Raw genomic sequence first — 16168 nt, forward strand, 5'->3', positions numbered from 1 at the left:
TACCAATCAATTTGCTTAATTGTTTTTATCTAATTGACATTTCTGTTTGAGGAATTATGCCAAATGAGAATATCTCAAATGCAGACCTTTCAAGAAAAGTTGTAGTGTTTTTGATTGAGGTTCCTTATTATTTGTATACTTGGATCTTAATAGTTTTTTTTATTTTGTTCTTAATCCTTTGTGGGCTTTTGAAAATAAAAACCCTTTCTTTATCCAGCATTTTACTGCATTATATTGCTGCACATGTTAGAACACTGTCAGTGAAATAAACTTCCCACATATTGTTCAAGATTAAAATATTTTAGTTGACTATATGACTAAAACTATTTGATTTTGTTCTGATGTAAATATTGTTTGTTTTATGGAAATATCGTATTTCTTCTTGAAGATACATTTAATATACATTTTCAATTAAAAATTTGTTTACAATTTCTAACAGTTGTTTTGTTGTTATTTCAAGGGTTGATACGTGTAATTAAAGAATACTATGTTCATCTTTTGTCTCTCCAAATAGAGTTTATACTAAGCATTATAACGTTTCTCTACTGGTGGCATGTTGATTTTTATGAATTGTCCTGCGTCTTGAGAGAATCCAATTTCAGCATTAACCTCATCCCAACAGGCGACCGAGCACCAGATCTCCCAATTACAAAGAAGAGACGGGATTGGGAACATTAAATCGCTTGCATGAAGCGGAGATCAAATATAAAGGAAATACAATGTGACAATCGTGCAGATCGAGAAACGAGTTTAAAAGAATTTGATAATCTAATTGTAAATACACCCAAACTTTTGGGCGGCCTTTGAGAAATCTGCATTTAGCTTCTTCAAATAATATTAGTCATCATGGCCGCATCTCGTCTAATTCTTAATCTGTGTGCATAATATGGCGTCATGGATGTGCGTTTCTGGAATTTTTGGCAACTGTGTATTATAGGCATAAGCATAACTATGCACGTTTGCAGCGCACCAGTTCCTTCCAAACACGTCAATGTGATTGTTTTTGTTGAAACGCTCAGGGTTTAACACATTACGTCGTACCACATTCTACACCTTGCCGCTTGGAAATCGGCCAAATTTGTGTCTGGTATCAAGCTAGCCTGAACAGATACTTTCAGACATCTAATTTCTTCACCTCATTCCTGAGACAGGACTGCGCCCACCCATTGTGTAAGCAATTTAAACCTGATAGCAAACGATCATCTGCCTATCTTTACACTGCAAATATCTGTTAACTTTTGATCGACTCAATATCTTATGCGCTTCCAATATCTAATGAGCTTCTTTACCATTGTCTTTGTCATATAAGCGTTATGGTTTATATGTACAAAGATCCATCCGGGCGGTAAACCTCTTCTGATTTATCGATTTATTTTTTTAATGCAAGACAAAGCAGAACTTTGATTTGTGCAATCGAGAAGCTGTCAAGACTCCTGTCTGACGCGCGCTCGTGTTGTTTTCTACTCATGGAAATGCTCAGTACAAGTGCCTGAATGTGCACACCGACAAAACTTTAGTAATATGAACTTATTGCCAAGTGGAAAATGTTTTTATTTATCTGTAGTAATCTGCTGGCTAACGTCAAGGGTCGACGGATCTTTATGGTGAGTAGACAAACAAAATGGAACATGGCACCAACCATTAATGCGAGTGTAAAGTTAATTGAACATATATTAAATATTATGCAGTGATTTATAGGCTATATGAAAAATAATTATAGCCTACACAATGAAGTCTGTACTTTATAGTAGGCTAATAGGCAAGGACACGTATACTGTAGGCTATGATCTGTCTTTAAATTATTGTTTTAATTAAACTAGTTGAATCATTGCCAAAATTGATCATATGTTTGTGTGTAAAATAATATAATGTATCCCCCAATAACGTTAGACATGCATTTCTTTAATTTGGACACATTTTATAGGGGAGATCATTTTTTATTTCTTTATTTGAGTGTTATAGAAGCCTAGTTTTTCCATTCTTTAAAAAAATAACCCATCATTGCCACAAGGACATTAAAACAGATTACATTTGCATGGTCCAAGCCAAAACCTCAACTTTCTATGTAGTCAGTGGTGTAAAGTACTTAAGTAAAAACACTTTAAAGTACTACTTAAGTAGTTTCTTTGGGTATCTGTACTTTACTATTTATATATTTTTTTACTTTACTACATTCCTTAAGAAAATATTGTACTTTTTACTCCATTTTCCTTGACACCCAAAAGTACTTGTTACATTTTGAATGCTTAGCAGGACAGGAAAATAGTCAAATTCACGTACTTATCAACCGAACATCCCTGGTCATCCATACTGCCTATGATCTGGCGGACTCGCTAAACACAAATGCTTTGTTTCTAAATTATGTCTGAGTGTTGGAGTGTGCCCCTGGCTTTCTGTAAATAAAAAAATATATAAAAAAGGGTGCCTGGTTTGCTTAATATAAGGATTTTGAAATGATTTATACTTTTACTTTTGATACTTAAGTATATTTTAATCCAAATACATAGACTTTTATTCAAGTAGAATTGTACTGGGTGACTTTTTACTTGAGTCATTTTCTATTAAGGTATCTTTACTTTTACTCAAGTATGACAGTTGGGTACTTTTTCCACCACTGTATGCAGGTACATGGGAACCCTTGGGTCGCAAGTGATGTGCGACAACATCCCAGGGTTAGTCAACAAACAGCGGCAGCTGTGCCGCCAGCATCCCAACATTATGCAGGCGATCGGAGCCGGGATTAAAGACTGGATCGGGGAGTGCCAACATCAGTTTCAGAACCACCGCTGGAACTGCAATACCATAGAGCGAGACCACAATGTGTTCGGACGCCTACTGCTGCGTAGTAAGTATTGAGAAAAAACCTAATGTGTAAGCCCCACTTTAATAATATGAATTTAAGCTATTAAATGTATCCAGCGCAGACGTAGGTTTATATTTTCTGACTGAAATACAGGTATGAACTGTGCACAAAATCTATTCATTTTACAATAAATGACTTCTACTTGCCGTTATCATTCACCTGATAAGACAGGACATTACTTTTTGACATGGCATATGATGGGTGTCCCTGGGTCGCCGGTTTGCCTAGGCGTTTGTCCCTTTGCAAGAAAATTGTGAAAACCCCTGAAATAGCTGATATGCTGGGCTGTTTCTATTGTGTCCTGGGAAAGTGATATAGGCTACTCATCGTTGTCCTCATTTACAAGACACGCACGTCTGCACAATAGGCTTGTAAATGGTGATCTTATCATTCACATCTGCTACAGACTATAGGCTCCTAGATCAATGGCAAAATGGTATGCGCTTTTTCTCCAACCAATTATTCACAGTGGTGAACCTATAAAGTTCTTCTAGCGTTTATCAAAGTGAAAGAATTCGTGTGAAATGCATGTTCTTCCTTAACAGATGTTTTCCCCCGTGCTTGCATTGCATTCCATGCATTGTCTCACTTTACTGTCATACATTTATCAAATTGACGCGCGCGCTTGCTGCTGCTCTGATCGGTTTCTGATCCAATGCGCGGCGTGTTTATAAAACTGCCACGCCTGACGAATGTGGGAAGTCAAGAATAAGAGTGTCACCTGACCAACTATGGCCTAATCAGTCCTACTAATTACTTCGCTCAATTTTGGAATCTCTTTTTAATTGGTATACAGCTCAGGATTTACTCTAAACCTTGGGGGCGATCATAGAACTTGAATTGGTAATTATTTTGGGCATCATGTTCGAGTCCTGCTCCTATATTCGCCCTAAATTAATCTGAGGCGGGAACAGTTTCCCGGATATAGATTAAGACTAGTCCTGGACCAAGAAGCATGTTCAATGGAGATTCATCATTGAAAGTATTTTTTAGTCCAGGACTAGGTTTAATATGTGTCTGGGAAACAGGCCCTGAGAGTTCAGTTTAATCTGGTTATTTAATTGGGCCTGTGGTATTCATACTTCCCAGGCACGGCTCTGGGTTTGTCACACGACATTAGGAAGCTGCTCTGATTGGCAGCATTATCGCTGTGGTACCGTGAGAGCTACTTTTTGTCAATGTCAGGACCTAATTTAAAACAATTACTGGGGTTTCTTTTTGGTTTTATGTTCTCACCGTTTTGGTTGTTTTATTCTCCCTATTAACCGTGTTAAAGACACCCACAGAAGAGCAGAAGTTGGATGTTTCCTGACTGGACACCAACTCACACAGGCATGCACACACACCCTTGTTGTCATCTATAGCCTTTGATCCCACAGATCTCTCATCAGTCACAAGAGCAGTCGGGTCATACGGGTCCTTTATCAGACCATCGCTGGTAAATGTTACCCATTTATCCATCTCAGAGTTAGATGAAGCAAAGCACTGCCATGCATGAAATAAAAGACTTGAAAGAAAGCAGTCATGCAGGTACACCAACAGCAGCAATAACCAGATATCTCTGTTTTGTGTTGAAGCTCCAATGAAGATCCTATTTGAACTGTGACACTCCCAATTGAGATTACGGAAATAACTTTTACGTAATGCACGATTTCTGTCGATTTTCTATGCATCTTTATGGGATTCCTAGATGTTATACAATTTATATCTGCGTATTGGTGTAACTTCTAAGTGTGTACAATGTGCAAATGTGTGCATTTGAGCCTTGGCCCGCGGGTATGCCTAATATGTGTGCCCATGTAATTTATCCCATTTGGTGTGCATGCTGTCCCAAGCGGGTGTGTAGTGTATGTGTGTGTCCAACCAGTGTGCTTAGCCTCCCCCTATTCCCCCAGGCAGTAAAAAACACAACTCTTGTGTGTATGATGTTACCTGTGTTTGTCCGTCCTTCCTGTCACACCACTAATGCTCATTCAGTATCCTTTTCTCCCTTTCTTCCAGGCAGTCGTGAAGCAGCCTTTGTGTACGCTATCTCCTCGGCCGGGGTGGTCCACACCCTGACCCGAGCCTGCAGCCAGGGAGAGCTGCAGTCGTGCTCCTGCGACCCCACCAAGAAGGGCTCGTCCCGGGACGCCAAGGGGGCGTTCGACTGGGGCGGCTGCAGCGACCACGTGGAGCACGCCATGAGGTTCAGCCAGGCCTTTGTAGATGCCAAAGAGCGGAAGGAGAGAGATGCCAGGGCTCTGATGAACCTTCATAACAACCGCGCCGGGAGGAAGGTGGGGTTCAAAGTTCATACACACTGGAGGATGGACCAGAACCAACTGGATCTAGATCAGTGTTGAGAGGAATCACCAGACATTTTACATATTTTTTTTATTGTTCCTGAACTATTCACACCTGAATCAAGTAGTCAAACACTGATCTAGAGGAAGTATATCGACTGTTACCCAGTCCTTAACACACACCCTAACATCCAACCACCACTCTACCACCAACTTGACACACACCTAGCTCCCTGACTTGCATCTTCTCCCTCCTCATCTCCCAGGCAGTGAAGCGATTAATGTCTCTGGAGTGTAAGTGTCACGGCGTGAGCGGCTCCTGCAGTGTCCGGACCTGCTGGCTGGCCCTGGCCGACTTCCGCCGCACGGGCGACCATCTGCGGCGGCGCTACAACGGGGCGGTGCAGGTGGCCATGAACCAGTATGGCACGGGCTTCACCACCGCGCAGCGACATCTTAAACGGCCCAGCAAGAACGACCTGGTCTACTTCGAGGACTCGCCAGACTACTGCATACGAGACCAAGAGTCTGGTGAGTCTGGCGTTTTCAGATTTACTCCACAGCTCTCGATGTTCAAAGCAGTTATATACACTGGCATTGGACAGACAGGCAAGCAAGCAAAGAGACTGACTAGAGTGTGTGTGCTGTCTGTCTATTTGACATCTGACATGACTGTCTGTCTGTAGAGTAGACCACCATACTACTTGTCCATAATATCTTCAGTATGTGGTAATATCTTCAGAGGGTAAGCGCTCAGTCTCTTGTACTTTAGGGTTATTCTTCATGCTGCACTGGATAACACCAGATGTAGAGTGTGTGAGTAAGTGCAAAAGAGAGGGATTGCGTTTGTGTACGTGCGCGAGAGAAGAAAAGTGTGTGGTTGTGTGTGTGTGTGAGATGGTAAGAAAATAAAGTGGGTGTGACAGAGAGAGAAGGGGATAAAAGTGTGTGGTTGTGAGATGGTAAGAAAAGTGTGTGTGATCCGGAGGACCTGGGTGCCTGTCAGGCAGCAGGTGATCCGAGGCGATCGGGTGTCGGCCAGTTTAAGGGCCATTACACAGTTCTTTGGGATGAAACCCGACCTGCAGCACACTGCTATAAATTACCCACTCTGGAGCAAGGCACACACACACACCTCTGCACGCTTGCCCATCAAAGCCAACCACCCCTAATGTAGACCTGGGGGGCCTTTCTGAAGTTGCTTCCTCTCTTTGTCTCCTCTCCTTCATTACACTGACCTAAAGTCACAGGATAGGTGAAGGTAATCCGGAGAACAGGTCTTTCATGTCAGTGCAAGTGAAGGAAAGGATACAAGGAAACAAAGCTGGTTTAGACTATTGAGATACACTCAGTCTCACAGTAGGCTACCTTCGCTGTTTTGATGACTGTGTGATGTACAGTTCTGTTTTGAAGAGTGCATGTGTTTTGGAAGAGAGTCCTGTTTTGAACACTGATTTGTACAGTACAGTTCCAGTGCACGAAGGCCTTTTATGGGCTGTGTACATGTGAGCATGGGGAGTTCACTGATCAGAGCCCATCTTGTGAGAACCTCTCTCCACAGACATTAGCTCCAGTCATCTGCGACGACACACACACACACACACACACACACACACACACACACACACACACACACACACACACACACACACACACAGTGGAGACTGCACCCCCTTGTGCCTCTCCGAAGTGTGAAATCAATTTCCCTCAGCCGCATGGAGGCTCAGGTGCTAAACTCATCTCTCGGCGCCCCCTCATCTTAATTCAATAAGCAGACGCCAGGAGAGAAGAGGGAGAGAGAGAAGAGGGGAAGAGTGTTTGTGACGTCACCCCTAGCAGTACAGCATACCGGGACTGAAGGAGGGGTGGACACGTTGTCAGGAGTGGGTGGAGTCTCGCCGTGCCCAGACATTACCTGGCTGCTCTCCCTCTTTCTATACCTACCTCGCTCCTCCTCCTCAGCAGAGGAACAGATGGAGTCAAATGGACAGAGGGAGAAAGGAGTGGGGCATAGAAATAGGCTGCCTAGAACAGACATGATTTGTTCCTAATCCCAAATCGACTCCTAGCTAGCCCCTTTAAGACAGGACATTTACCTTCCCCTGTCCAGGGGTTTCAGCATAATGCAGAGGGAGCTAAGGAAGCTACTTTAGACTATTGAGATGCATCCCATTGAGGTTTGAGTAGAGGCCTCAAGATGAATATTTACAATTTATTGATCAGTTCATTGTGTAATTGTATTATGGGCTGATTTCTGGGAGTGAGTCCATTAAACCCGTCAGACGCCCTTGCAGCGTCCTCATTCTGAGATGATAGGAGGTGCATGACAGCCAACAGGGTGTGTGTTTGCGCCAGTGAGACTGTGTGCCAGCCAGGGTATACGCCAGCAGTATAGACAGAATGAAGGCGCCTGGAAAATTAACACCTGATGAAGACCCTGAGCCCCAGCTGATGGCTTCTATCATCAATCTCTCATCTCTCCTCCGCCATCCTGCCTCTTTTCATCCTCTTATCCTTCCCATCCCTTGCTGTCTACCCAGTTTAGATTGAGTATGCTTTGTTCTATTGGAATGATGTCAATACCTGTAGGGTGGTGGGGCTTAGACCGCTGTTTGCCAACTATCACTCTATTGCGGCTAAACTCTGGATTGCAGCTAGGTTGCTAGGATTTTGATTAAGTATATTTGGCGAGTTATGAGCACATTTGAAAAGGCTTATATGTGGGTCACAAGGTAAAATAGCTTTAGGAATTACCGACTCACGTATATTCTCTCTTCATTTCTCTCGCCCTCTTCAGGTTCGGTGGGGACGGGCGGGCGGGTATGCAACCGGACATCTCGTGGCGTGGACAGCTGCGAGGTGATGTGCTGTGGCCGGGGCTACGACACATCGCACATGAGCCGCAACACCAAGTGTGAGTGCAAGTTCCACTGGTGCTGCGCTGTACACTGCCGGGACTGCAAGCTAGAGGTGGATGTGCATACCTGCAAGGCCCAGACGTGACCATAGTGAACCATCATACCACCAACCAACCGCTTGCACAACGTCTGTCTGAAATGGCAGCCTATTCCCTATTTAGTGCACTACTTTTGACCAGAGCTCCTATGCCACATGTAGGCTACTCCGCCAATAATGCCTTTTTACAGTCCAAAGTTACCCAATCTAATTTTGTTCTTCCCTTACATTCCATTATATTTATTTACTTTTTTTGAGTACAAAATAACCTTTATGTAAATACAAACTCTGTAATTTAAAAGAAAGTTCAGTATAGATGGGTTAGCTGACCATGTCACAAACTGTGTGCGCACTTCCACGGGGCGGAAGTCCGCGCGGTGTGATTCTGGAAGGCCAGATTGCTAGCAAGAATGACAAGAAAGTGTCATGTGGGGAATCGTAAGTGGCTCGTTTCATGTTATTCATTGATACCAGGTCTTGTTTTGAGGTGTTTTGACTGATTTCATGTCAATGCTAATATGGCTAAAATTAGCGAGCTAGCTAACCAACAACGTATTTGAGACAAGTGCTCATTGTGCAAATCTATTTCTTTTCAATAAACATTGGGGACATGTCAACTATCTAAGCCAACCCCCGTCTGTTGCTAAACAACCCAATGTCTACATAGTTTATGGAAATTGATAGCAGACCTGGCCACAACCCCCTTTCCTCAACAAGCCAGTTACAAAACACAGTTTAGTCACCTAACCTCCAGCTATGATCCAATATTTATTAAAATGTTGATATGCTTGACAAGACACAAAAAGTCCTGTCTTTTTCCACTTTTTTAATGATGACAATTGATCACCTTTTTTTTTTGTACAACAAAAAAACGGTTTTACATGAGATTTGAAGACAAAATGAAAAACATATCAAATAAAGTCGAAAGCAATTCAGAACGCCATGTTTCCCTTTTCTTCTTTCTCTTCCAATCCATCCTCACTGTCCGTCTAATCCATGATATTGGCACAAAGTGTGTCAGTCAAGTCCGGTCGGGGCTGGTCACTGTCAGATGCGTGTGAGCTGGTGCCACAGACTGGATGGCAGGATGCTCTCCACTTTCTCCATGATGAAGTTAAGAGGAGCAAACAGGGTGCTAAGAAACTGGAGACAGACAGCGGAGAGAGGAGATGTTAGAACACATGACCTCTCACACACTACGCCAATTCCTACTGGAACCAACGTGAACCAGATCTTTTTAAGGTACTGTATGTAGACGGCCTCCCAAATGCTAGCTAGAGGCCCATGGTAGGAGCTCCATAACATGCCAGTTTAGAATCTAGCCATCTCAACACATTTCAAGGTAGGTAGTGTGCGTTGTCGATGACCTCAAATGCTAGAGGACCATGATAGAAGCACTGTAGCATGCCAGTTGAGGTACTGTGCTCTATGGGGCAGAACCATAACTTTTCTCCCGGGTATGTTGACTACTGACAGACTACTGGCTGTGTTCTAACCCCTGAGAGTGATGGTTGACTCTCTCGGTCAGCGCCCCGTTCCACACCCCCTTCTCTCTCTGTTCACTCCTCTCTAATGTGTTTTGGCAACATGCAATGTGGGGGATAGGGGCTCCCTCAGAGGGATTGCGGGTCATGGAGGCTCGGCTTTGTCAGATGGCAGATAAAAAGGCCATCAGGGAAAGAGAGAGGTGAAACGAGCACCTCGTTTACACGCTAAGAGGGAGAGAGGCCCTGTTCCAACCCTTTGAAGATGCAGCCTTCCTTGGGAGAAGCCACTGATCTGATAGGTGAAAGCCAAGTCGTGTTTTCGTCAATTCAATCATATTAGATCAGTGATTACTTTAAAGTACATGCCCGGTGAAAATCTCACTTCAAAGTTCATATTCTGTTAATAACTCATACCCAAATATTGTTGACTCATCATATAATCGTATTTGTGGCCAAGGGATAAATTGGAGGAAAAACCCCACCTTAAACTTGTATCTCAAAACAGACAGTTTCAAAAACGCTTGCTATTTCCTCGGATGGATGAGCTAGCCTGAGGAGGATGAGCTGGCCAATCACCAGTCTAATCGCATTGGTTTTTTATAACCTGTATCCACCCACACAAGTCTGTTGTTGGGGTACACCGACAGCTTTTTAACATACTTACTTATACATTTTTGGAAGGAAAACTATTTCACTCATATTGTAAATAATTAAATGTCATATTTCATAGCAATCTGGAAACACTGGACAATTACTTTAAGGAAGCGAGTAAGGAAGAAGGTACATCTGTTTGAACCCTAGTGTGTAAACCAGGTGCTGATTAGTTTGTCTTAGAAGAGTGCACTTTCAAAGTATTGGAAGTGGGTCAGAGAGCTTGTGCGTGTGTATACACGTGTCTGACCATTCTTTCTCTCATTCCATATACCAGAATGCTGCTATTGGTGAGGACATTCTCACCTTTATGGCTAAGGCGAGACTGCAGGTGAAATGTTTGAATCCTTCCAAGGAATGTGATTTGTGAATTCAAATAAAGTATTTAAAATGTTTGTGTGTGTGTGTGCCATCAGCTCTTCGCAGGCAGCACCCAACCAGTGTGGGGTCAGAGCAAGCCCCTGCAGAGGAGATAGTAGCTGCTGATTGTGTCACACCAGGAGCAGAGACATGAGCTCACACACATTCCAGGGGAGTGGCATCAGACAGTACAAGCCTACTGAGGAAGAACATTAGGTAGAGGAGAGGACAGAGCCCTCCACTGGCAGATGGGAGAGGGAGTTGTGTAGGTTCTACAAGGGTGGATTCCATAGTCTGAAGCTGCGTCCTTTACTTATTTCCTTCCCCGCATCACCACTGATCTACAAGAACTTACATTGATAGAGGATGTTGCAACTTGTATAGAGCTTGGCTAGTCTCCCGTCATCCAGACTTGATGAAGGCAGGTCTATGATTGTTAGAGTCTGTCCAGGACATGAACGCAACCAAATTAATGGCCACCTTACGAAGAATCTGAATGTAAAGAACCTTATTGGGGATTTGACTTACAAAGGCAACTGGATAGTGTGTGAGAGCGGTGCAGGAGACTCACAGCTTTAGCGAAGACTCCCATGAGCTCGGGGAACTGGTGTGTGAGGAGGGCCAGCATGGCGGTGAAGGAGCAGAGACCAGCCGTGAACAAGATGAAGAATGGCAGTTCCTTCTTAGGGTACACCGACACCTCATGAAACACTGCTTCCACATGAGAGAGATACAAAGAGAGCATCAACACACTGTACATACTTTATACACAATGTACAGTACCAGTCAAAAGTTTAGACACATACTCATTCATGGATTTCTTTATTTTTTACATTGTAGAATACTGGTGAAGACATCTAACTATGAAATAACACATATGGAATCATGTAGTAACCCAAAAAGTGTGAAACAAAACATATTTTAAATTCTTCAAAGTAGCCACCATTTGCCTTCATGACAACTTTGCACAGTCTTGGCATTCTCTCAACCGGCTTCACATGGTCAAGGCACACTTAACCAGCGTGGCTACCACAGCATTCTGCAGCAATACGCCATCCCATCTGGTTTGCACTTAGTCCCACTATCATTTGTTTTTCAACTGGAAAATTACCCAAAACACACCTCCAGGCTGTGTAAGGGCAATTTGATCAAGAAGGAGAGTGATGGAGTGCTGCATCAGATGACCTGGCCTCCACAATCACCCGACCTCAACCCACTTGAGATGGTATGGGATGAGTTGGACCGCGGAGTGAAGGAAAAGCAACAACAAGTCCTCAGCCTATGTGGGAACTCCTTCAAGACTGTTGGAAAAGCATTCCAGGTGACTACCTCCTGAAGCTGGTTGAGAGAATGCCAAGAGTGTGCAAAGCTGTCATCAAGGCAAAGGGTGGCTACTTTGAAGAATCAATAATATATTTTGATTTGTTTTAACACTTTTCTGGTTACTACATGATTCCATGTCTTAATTCATAGTTTTAATGTCTTTAATATTATTATACAATTTACAAAATCGTAAAAATAAAGATAAACCCTCGAATGAGCAGGTGTGTCCAAACTTTTGACTGGTACTGTATACACACACAATGTACACCAACACCTTATGACACACTGCTTCCACAGAGAGATACATAGTCAGGGTCAACACTGTATGCACGCACGCACGCACGCACGCACGCACGCACACAGTACAGAGGGGTTGAAGCTAAAAGAAATCCCATTACTTAAACTTAAGTCAACCTCAGATCAGTGGGAAAACTCTGACTTGAGGGCCACAGACTTTTTTATGACCGTTTTGTTTGTCTAAATGTATTTGCGGGCCAGAAAAAGGGCAGTTATTTGAAAATATATAGGAATTGACTGTACTGGGCCTTTAACCCAAAATAATAATCCCCCCCAAACCTCATGCGTCATCCATATGACTGAAATCCGTTGCAGTGACAGAGAATTTTAACCCAAGAGTACACCTCACACACAACAACTCAGGCAACACACTGTACACACACATGCACTGAGTGTATAAAACATTAGGAACACCTGCTCTTTCCATGACATAGAATGACCAGGTGAAAGCTATGATCCCTTATTGATGTCACTTGTTAAATCCACTTCAAATCAGTGTCGATGAGGAGACAGGGTAAAGAATAATTTTTAAGCGTTGAGACAATTGAGACAGATTGCATGTGTGTGCCATTCAGAAGGGGAATGGGAAAGATGGTATGGTAGTAAGCGCCAGGCGCACCGGTTTGTGTGTGTCAAGAACTGCAACCATGTTGAGCGTGAAAAACCCAGCAGGTTCCTGTGTGAATCAAGAATGGTCCACCACCCAAAGGACATCCAGCCAACCTGACAAAACTGAGGAAAGCAATGGAGTCAACATGGGCCAGCATCCCTGTGGAATGCTTTAGACACCTTGTAGAGTCCATGCCCCAACGAATTGAGGCTGTTCTGAGGGCAAAAGGGGAGGGGTGCAACTTAATATTCATGTTTTGTACACTCAGTACATACATACATACATACATACATACATACATACATACACACACACACACAAACTTGAATCCAGAGCGTCTCTTACTTGGTAACAGCTCTCTGTCTGCGGTCTCGGTGCAGATGGGGTATGGGTAGAAGAGGTGGCCTTTCTCCAGAGGGTATGGGATCATTCTAAAAGCTGGGGAGAAAAGAAGACACAGCATTCAGAATAGGTACAGTCATGTACAAATGTTTGTGTTGAGCCAAGTGGGGAGGGGTTATGCATCAAAATGGAGTACCATGAGGTAAAACTTTAAATGTTTTATTGTAATCCCTGCCCTCGAAATGTGTACGTTTGTGTGTGTATGTGCAGATTACAGAGTAAAGGCAAAATGTGTAACACAACAAGCTGTTATGGCATATAAGGTCAAACTGATGGTGTGTGTGTGTGTGTGTGTGTTACTCACTGCCCTCCCAGGTACAGTGGAGCAGGTTAAGGGCCCCCTCCACCCTCTTCCAGTGCTGCAGGTGAAAGAAGGCGTAGGCTATGGCCTCACTGTCCCCTCGCTTCAGAATGTGCTCTGGGGGCAGTATTAAACTTTTCATTTCTAACAGGTACTGAGGAGAGAAGGCGAGAGAGGAGGGGGGGAAGGTAGAGCGAGAGTCAGCAAGAAAAATATAAAATGTACAACAACATAAACATATACTTTTTAATGCAAAGTTATACCAGTTATCTTACAACCAGGAGAACATCAATCAGCATCTCATTTAAGTAGCACCATCAGAAGCACAGTAGTAGTAATAGTAGTATTGAAATGAATTCATTAGGCCCTAATCTATGGATTTCACATGACTGGGTGGGCCTGGGAGGGCATAGGCCCACCAACTTGGGAGTCAGATCCAGCCAACCAGAATCAGTTTTTCCCCACAAAAGGGCTTTTTTTACAGACAGAAATACTCCTCAGTTTCATCAGCTGTCCGGGTGGTTGGTCTCAGATGATCCTGCAGGTGAAGAAGCTGGATGTGGAGGTCCTGGGCTGGCATGGTTACACGTGGTTTGCGGTTGTGAGGCCGGCTGGACGTACTGCCAAATTCTCTAAAACGACTTGAGGCGGCTTATGGTAGAGAAATTAACATTAAATTCTCTGGCAACAGCTCTGTTGAACATTCCTGCAGTCAGTATGCCAGTTGCACGCTCCCTCAAAACATCTGTGGCATTGTATTTTGTGACAAAACTGCACATTTTAGAGTGGCCTTTTTTTGTCCCCAGCCCAACGTGCACCTGTGTAATGATCATGCTGTTTAATCAGCTTCTTGATAAGCCACACCTGTCCAGTGGATGGATTATCTTGGCAAAGGAGAAACGCTCACTAACAAGGATGTAAACAAATGTATGCACAGAATTTGAGAGAAATAAGCTGCGTGTGAGAAGGGAACATTTCTGGGATCTTTTATTTCAGCTCATGACACACAGGACCAACACTTTACACGATGCTTTTATATTTTTTGTCCAGTGTGTGGAGGTACAGTAGTAATTATGCTACTAGCAGTGTTTGGTGCGTAGCTCCATTGTTGTGTCTTACTTTGGGGACGTGTGGGTTGAACTCCACAGCTCTGTGTATGGCTTCTACAGCATTCATCTCTGCTGTACTCAACCCTCGCCTCGACGCTGCCTCTGGAGAAAACCTGCATGGGGAAGAAAGGACACTCTCAAAGATGGGTGTGTGTGGGGGGGAGATCAGTGTGTGTGTGTGTGTGTGTGTGTGTGTGTGTGTGTGTGTGTGTGTGAGAATGTGTGGGTGTGTATGAAAGTGTCAATGTGTGCGTGCAATGTGTGCGTGCCGGCAGGCATAAGGGCTAAGAAAAAAATGTATTTTCACAATACACAACTATTTTTAAATAAAATGACCCCTAACCCATTTCAAAATGCAAATCACTCAATACCATTCTCTCTGTCGCACAAATAGCCCCAGGCTAACTTTTAAATACTACTCCAGGTATGTGAACCACTTGGTGCCAATTTAACAGTAGTAAAAAGATACTCACTTGTCCGATACCGCCCTGGCTTTGAGCAAAGCTGCTGTGTAGCATATTGTTGCAGATTTGGGTAAACTAATATCTGTGAGGAGACAAAGCAGACATGCACAGTGTTAAGTGGAGGAAAAATAACAATTACACACAATGAAATGACAGTAGACAGTGGAGAATAGGACAGTTGGGATAAGACCCAGAAGGGTTTACAGGTGTCAGGATTTTACTACAATACAGTCTCACTTTACCTCAAGTCATAACGGTTAGAAGTATTCATATATTATCTAATTATTTGCATTTTATGACCTTCTTTATCTTATGTCTGTCATTCAAACTTCCCCTACGGCTGGTTGTCTAATCCACAGAAATACTATCACAAGTGACATTGTTAGCGCTGCATAGATTTCTGTTATAGAAGCATTCAAGCGTCACCAATAAGCAACGATTAACGTCGACTCTTTTCACTCACTGTCTGTGTGTGTGTGTGTGTGCGCCAGTGTGTGTGTGTCTTACCGTCGTACTTGGCTAGTACGGCCTGTACGTCTGCGTAGTTCTGTAGCTCTAGCAGCGACTCCAGCAGGTTCTCATGGATATTGAACATACTGAGGAGAGGGAACTCCTTCATTAACTGGAAAACATACAACTGTTGTTACATGTAATACCGGACAGGCAGTGAAACACAACACAGTCAGCAACATGAGTTTAGTTACTCCCGCCCAGTCCCACACAGCCTCAGACCTAGCCTGGTCCCAGATCTATTTTTTTTTACTGTCATGGCAAAATTGGCATGACAATGACCATAGGAGATGACATGACAGCACAAACAGATCTGGGACCAGGCTACCTCAAACCCCCCTCCACAGGCCTACATGGTCTATCTGAGATGGTATATATTTTTTATTTTTTTTACATTTACTGATACATGTTCTTATCAAATACCCCCAATTGAATGAATGTCAGAGAATATCATCATCATCATCATCGAAAATGTATAGTGACTGAAAACGCGGGCATATAAAAACGGGGCAAATCCTAACTTTCACTAAAGTCAAATGTTCACTTTTCCC

General features: G+C 43.3%; 2 protein-coding genes across 5 annotated transcripts in view; one reads left to right on the top strand and one right to left on the bottom strand.

Moving 5' to 3' along the window:
* Positions 1–682: 682 nt before the first annotated feature.
* Positions 683–8820, top strand: LOC129866588 (protein Wnt-2-like). The gene is made up of 5 exons (XM_055939336.1): positions 683–1604; positions 2625–2845; positions 4865–5142; positions 5415–5679; positions 7946–8820. The coding sequence occupies exons 1-5, from the start codon at positions 1522–1524 to the stop codon at positions 8149–8151; spliced, it is 1053 nt and encodes a 350-aa protein (XP_055795311.1). The 5' UTR covers positions 683–1521; the 3' UTR covers positions 8152–8820.
* An 89-nt stretch (positions 8821–8909) lies between these two features.
* The window catches only part of LOC129866586 (suppressor of tumorigenicity 7 protein homolog), a 69583-nt gene continuing 62324 nt past the window's right edge, over positions 8910–16168 (bottom strand). For 3 of the 4 annotated variants that reach the window (XM_055939334.1, XM_055939335.1, XM_055939332.1), the window contains 7 exons: positions 15615–15729; positions 15117–15189; positions 14654–14756; positions 13538–13688; positions 13177–13269; positions 11173–11315; positions 8910–9246 (listed from right to left, as the gene is read on the bottom strand). In XM_055939334.1, coding sequence (XP_055795309.1) covers positions 9151–9246; positions 11173–11315; positions 13177–13269; positions 13538–13688; positions 14654–14756; positions 15117–15189; positions 15615–15729 — 774 coding nt within the window. In that variant the 3' untranslated portion in view covers positions 8910–9150. The remainder of the gene's footprint in view (positions 9247–11172; positions 11316–13176; positions 13270–13537; positions 13689–14653; positions 14757–15116; positions 15190–15614; positions 15730–16168) is intronic. The other variant, XM_055939333.1, reaches the window with a different exon arrangement.

Source organism: Salvelinus fontinalis, chromosome 12 (assembly GCF_029448725.1).
Source record: "Salvelinus fontinalis isolate EN_2023a chromosome 12, ASM2944872v1, whole genome shotgun sequence".
NCBI classification, from domain to species: domain Eukaryota; kingdom Metazoa; phylum Chordata; class Actinopteri; order Salmoniformes; family Salmonidae; genus Salvelinus; species Salvelinus fontinalis.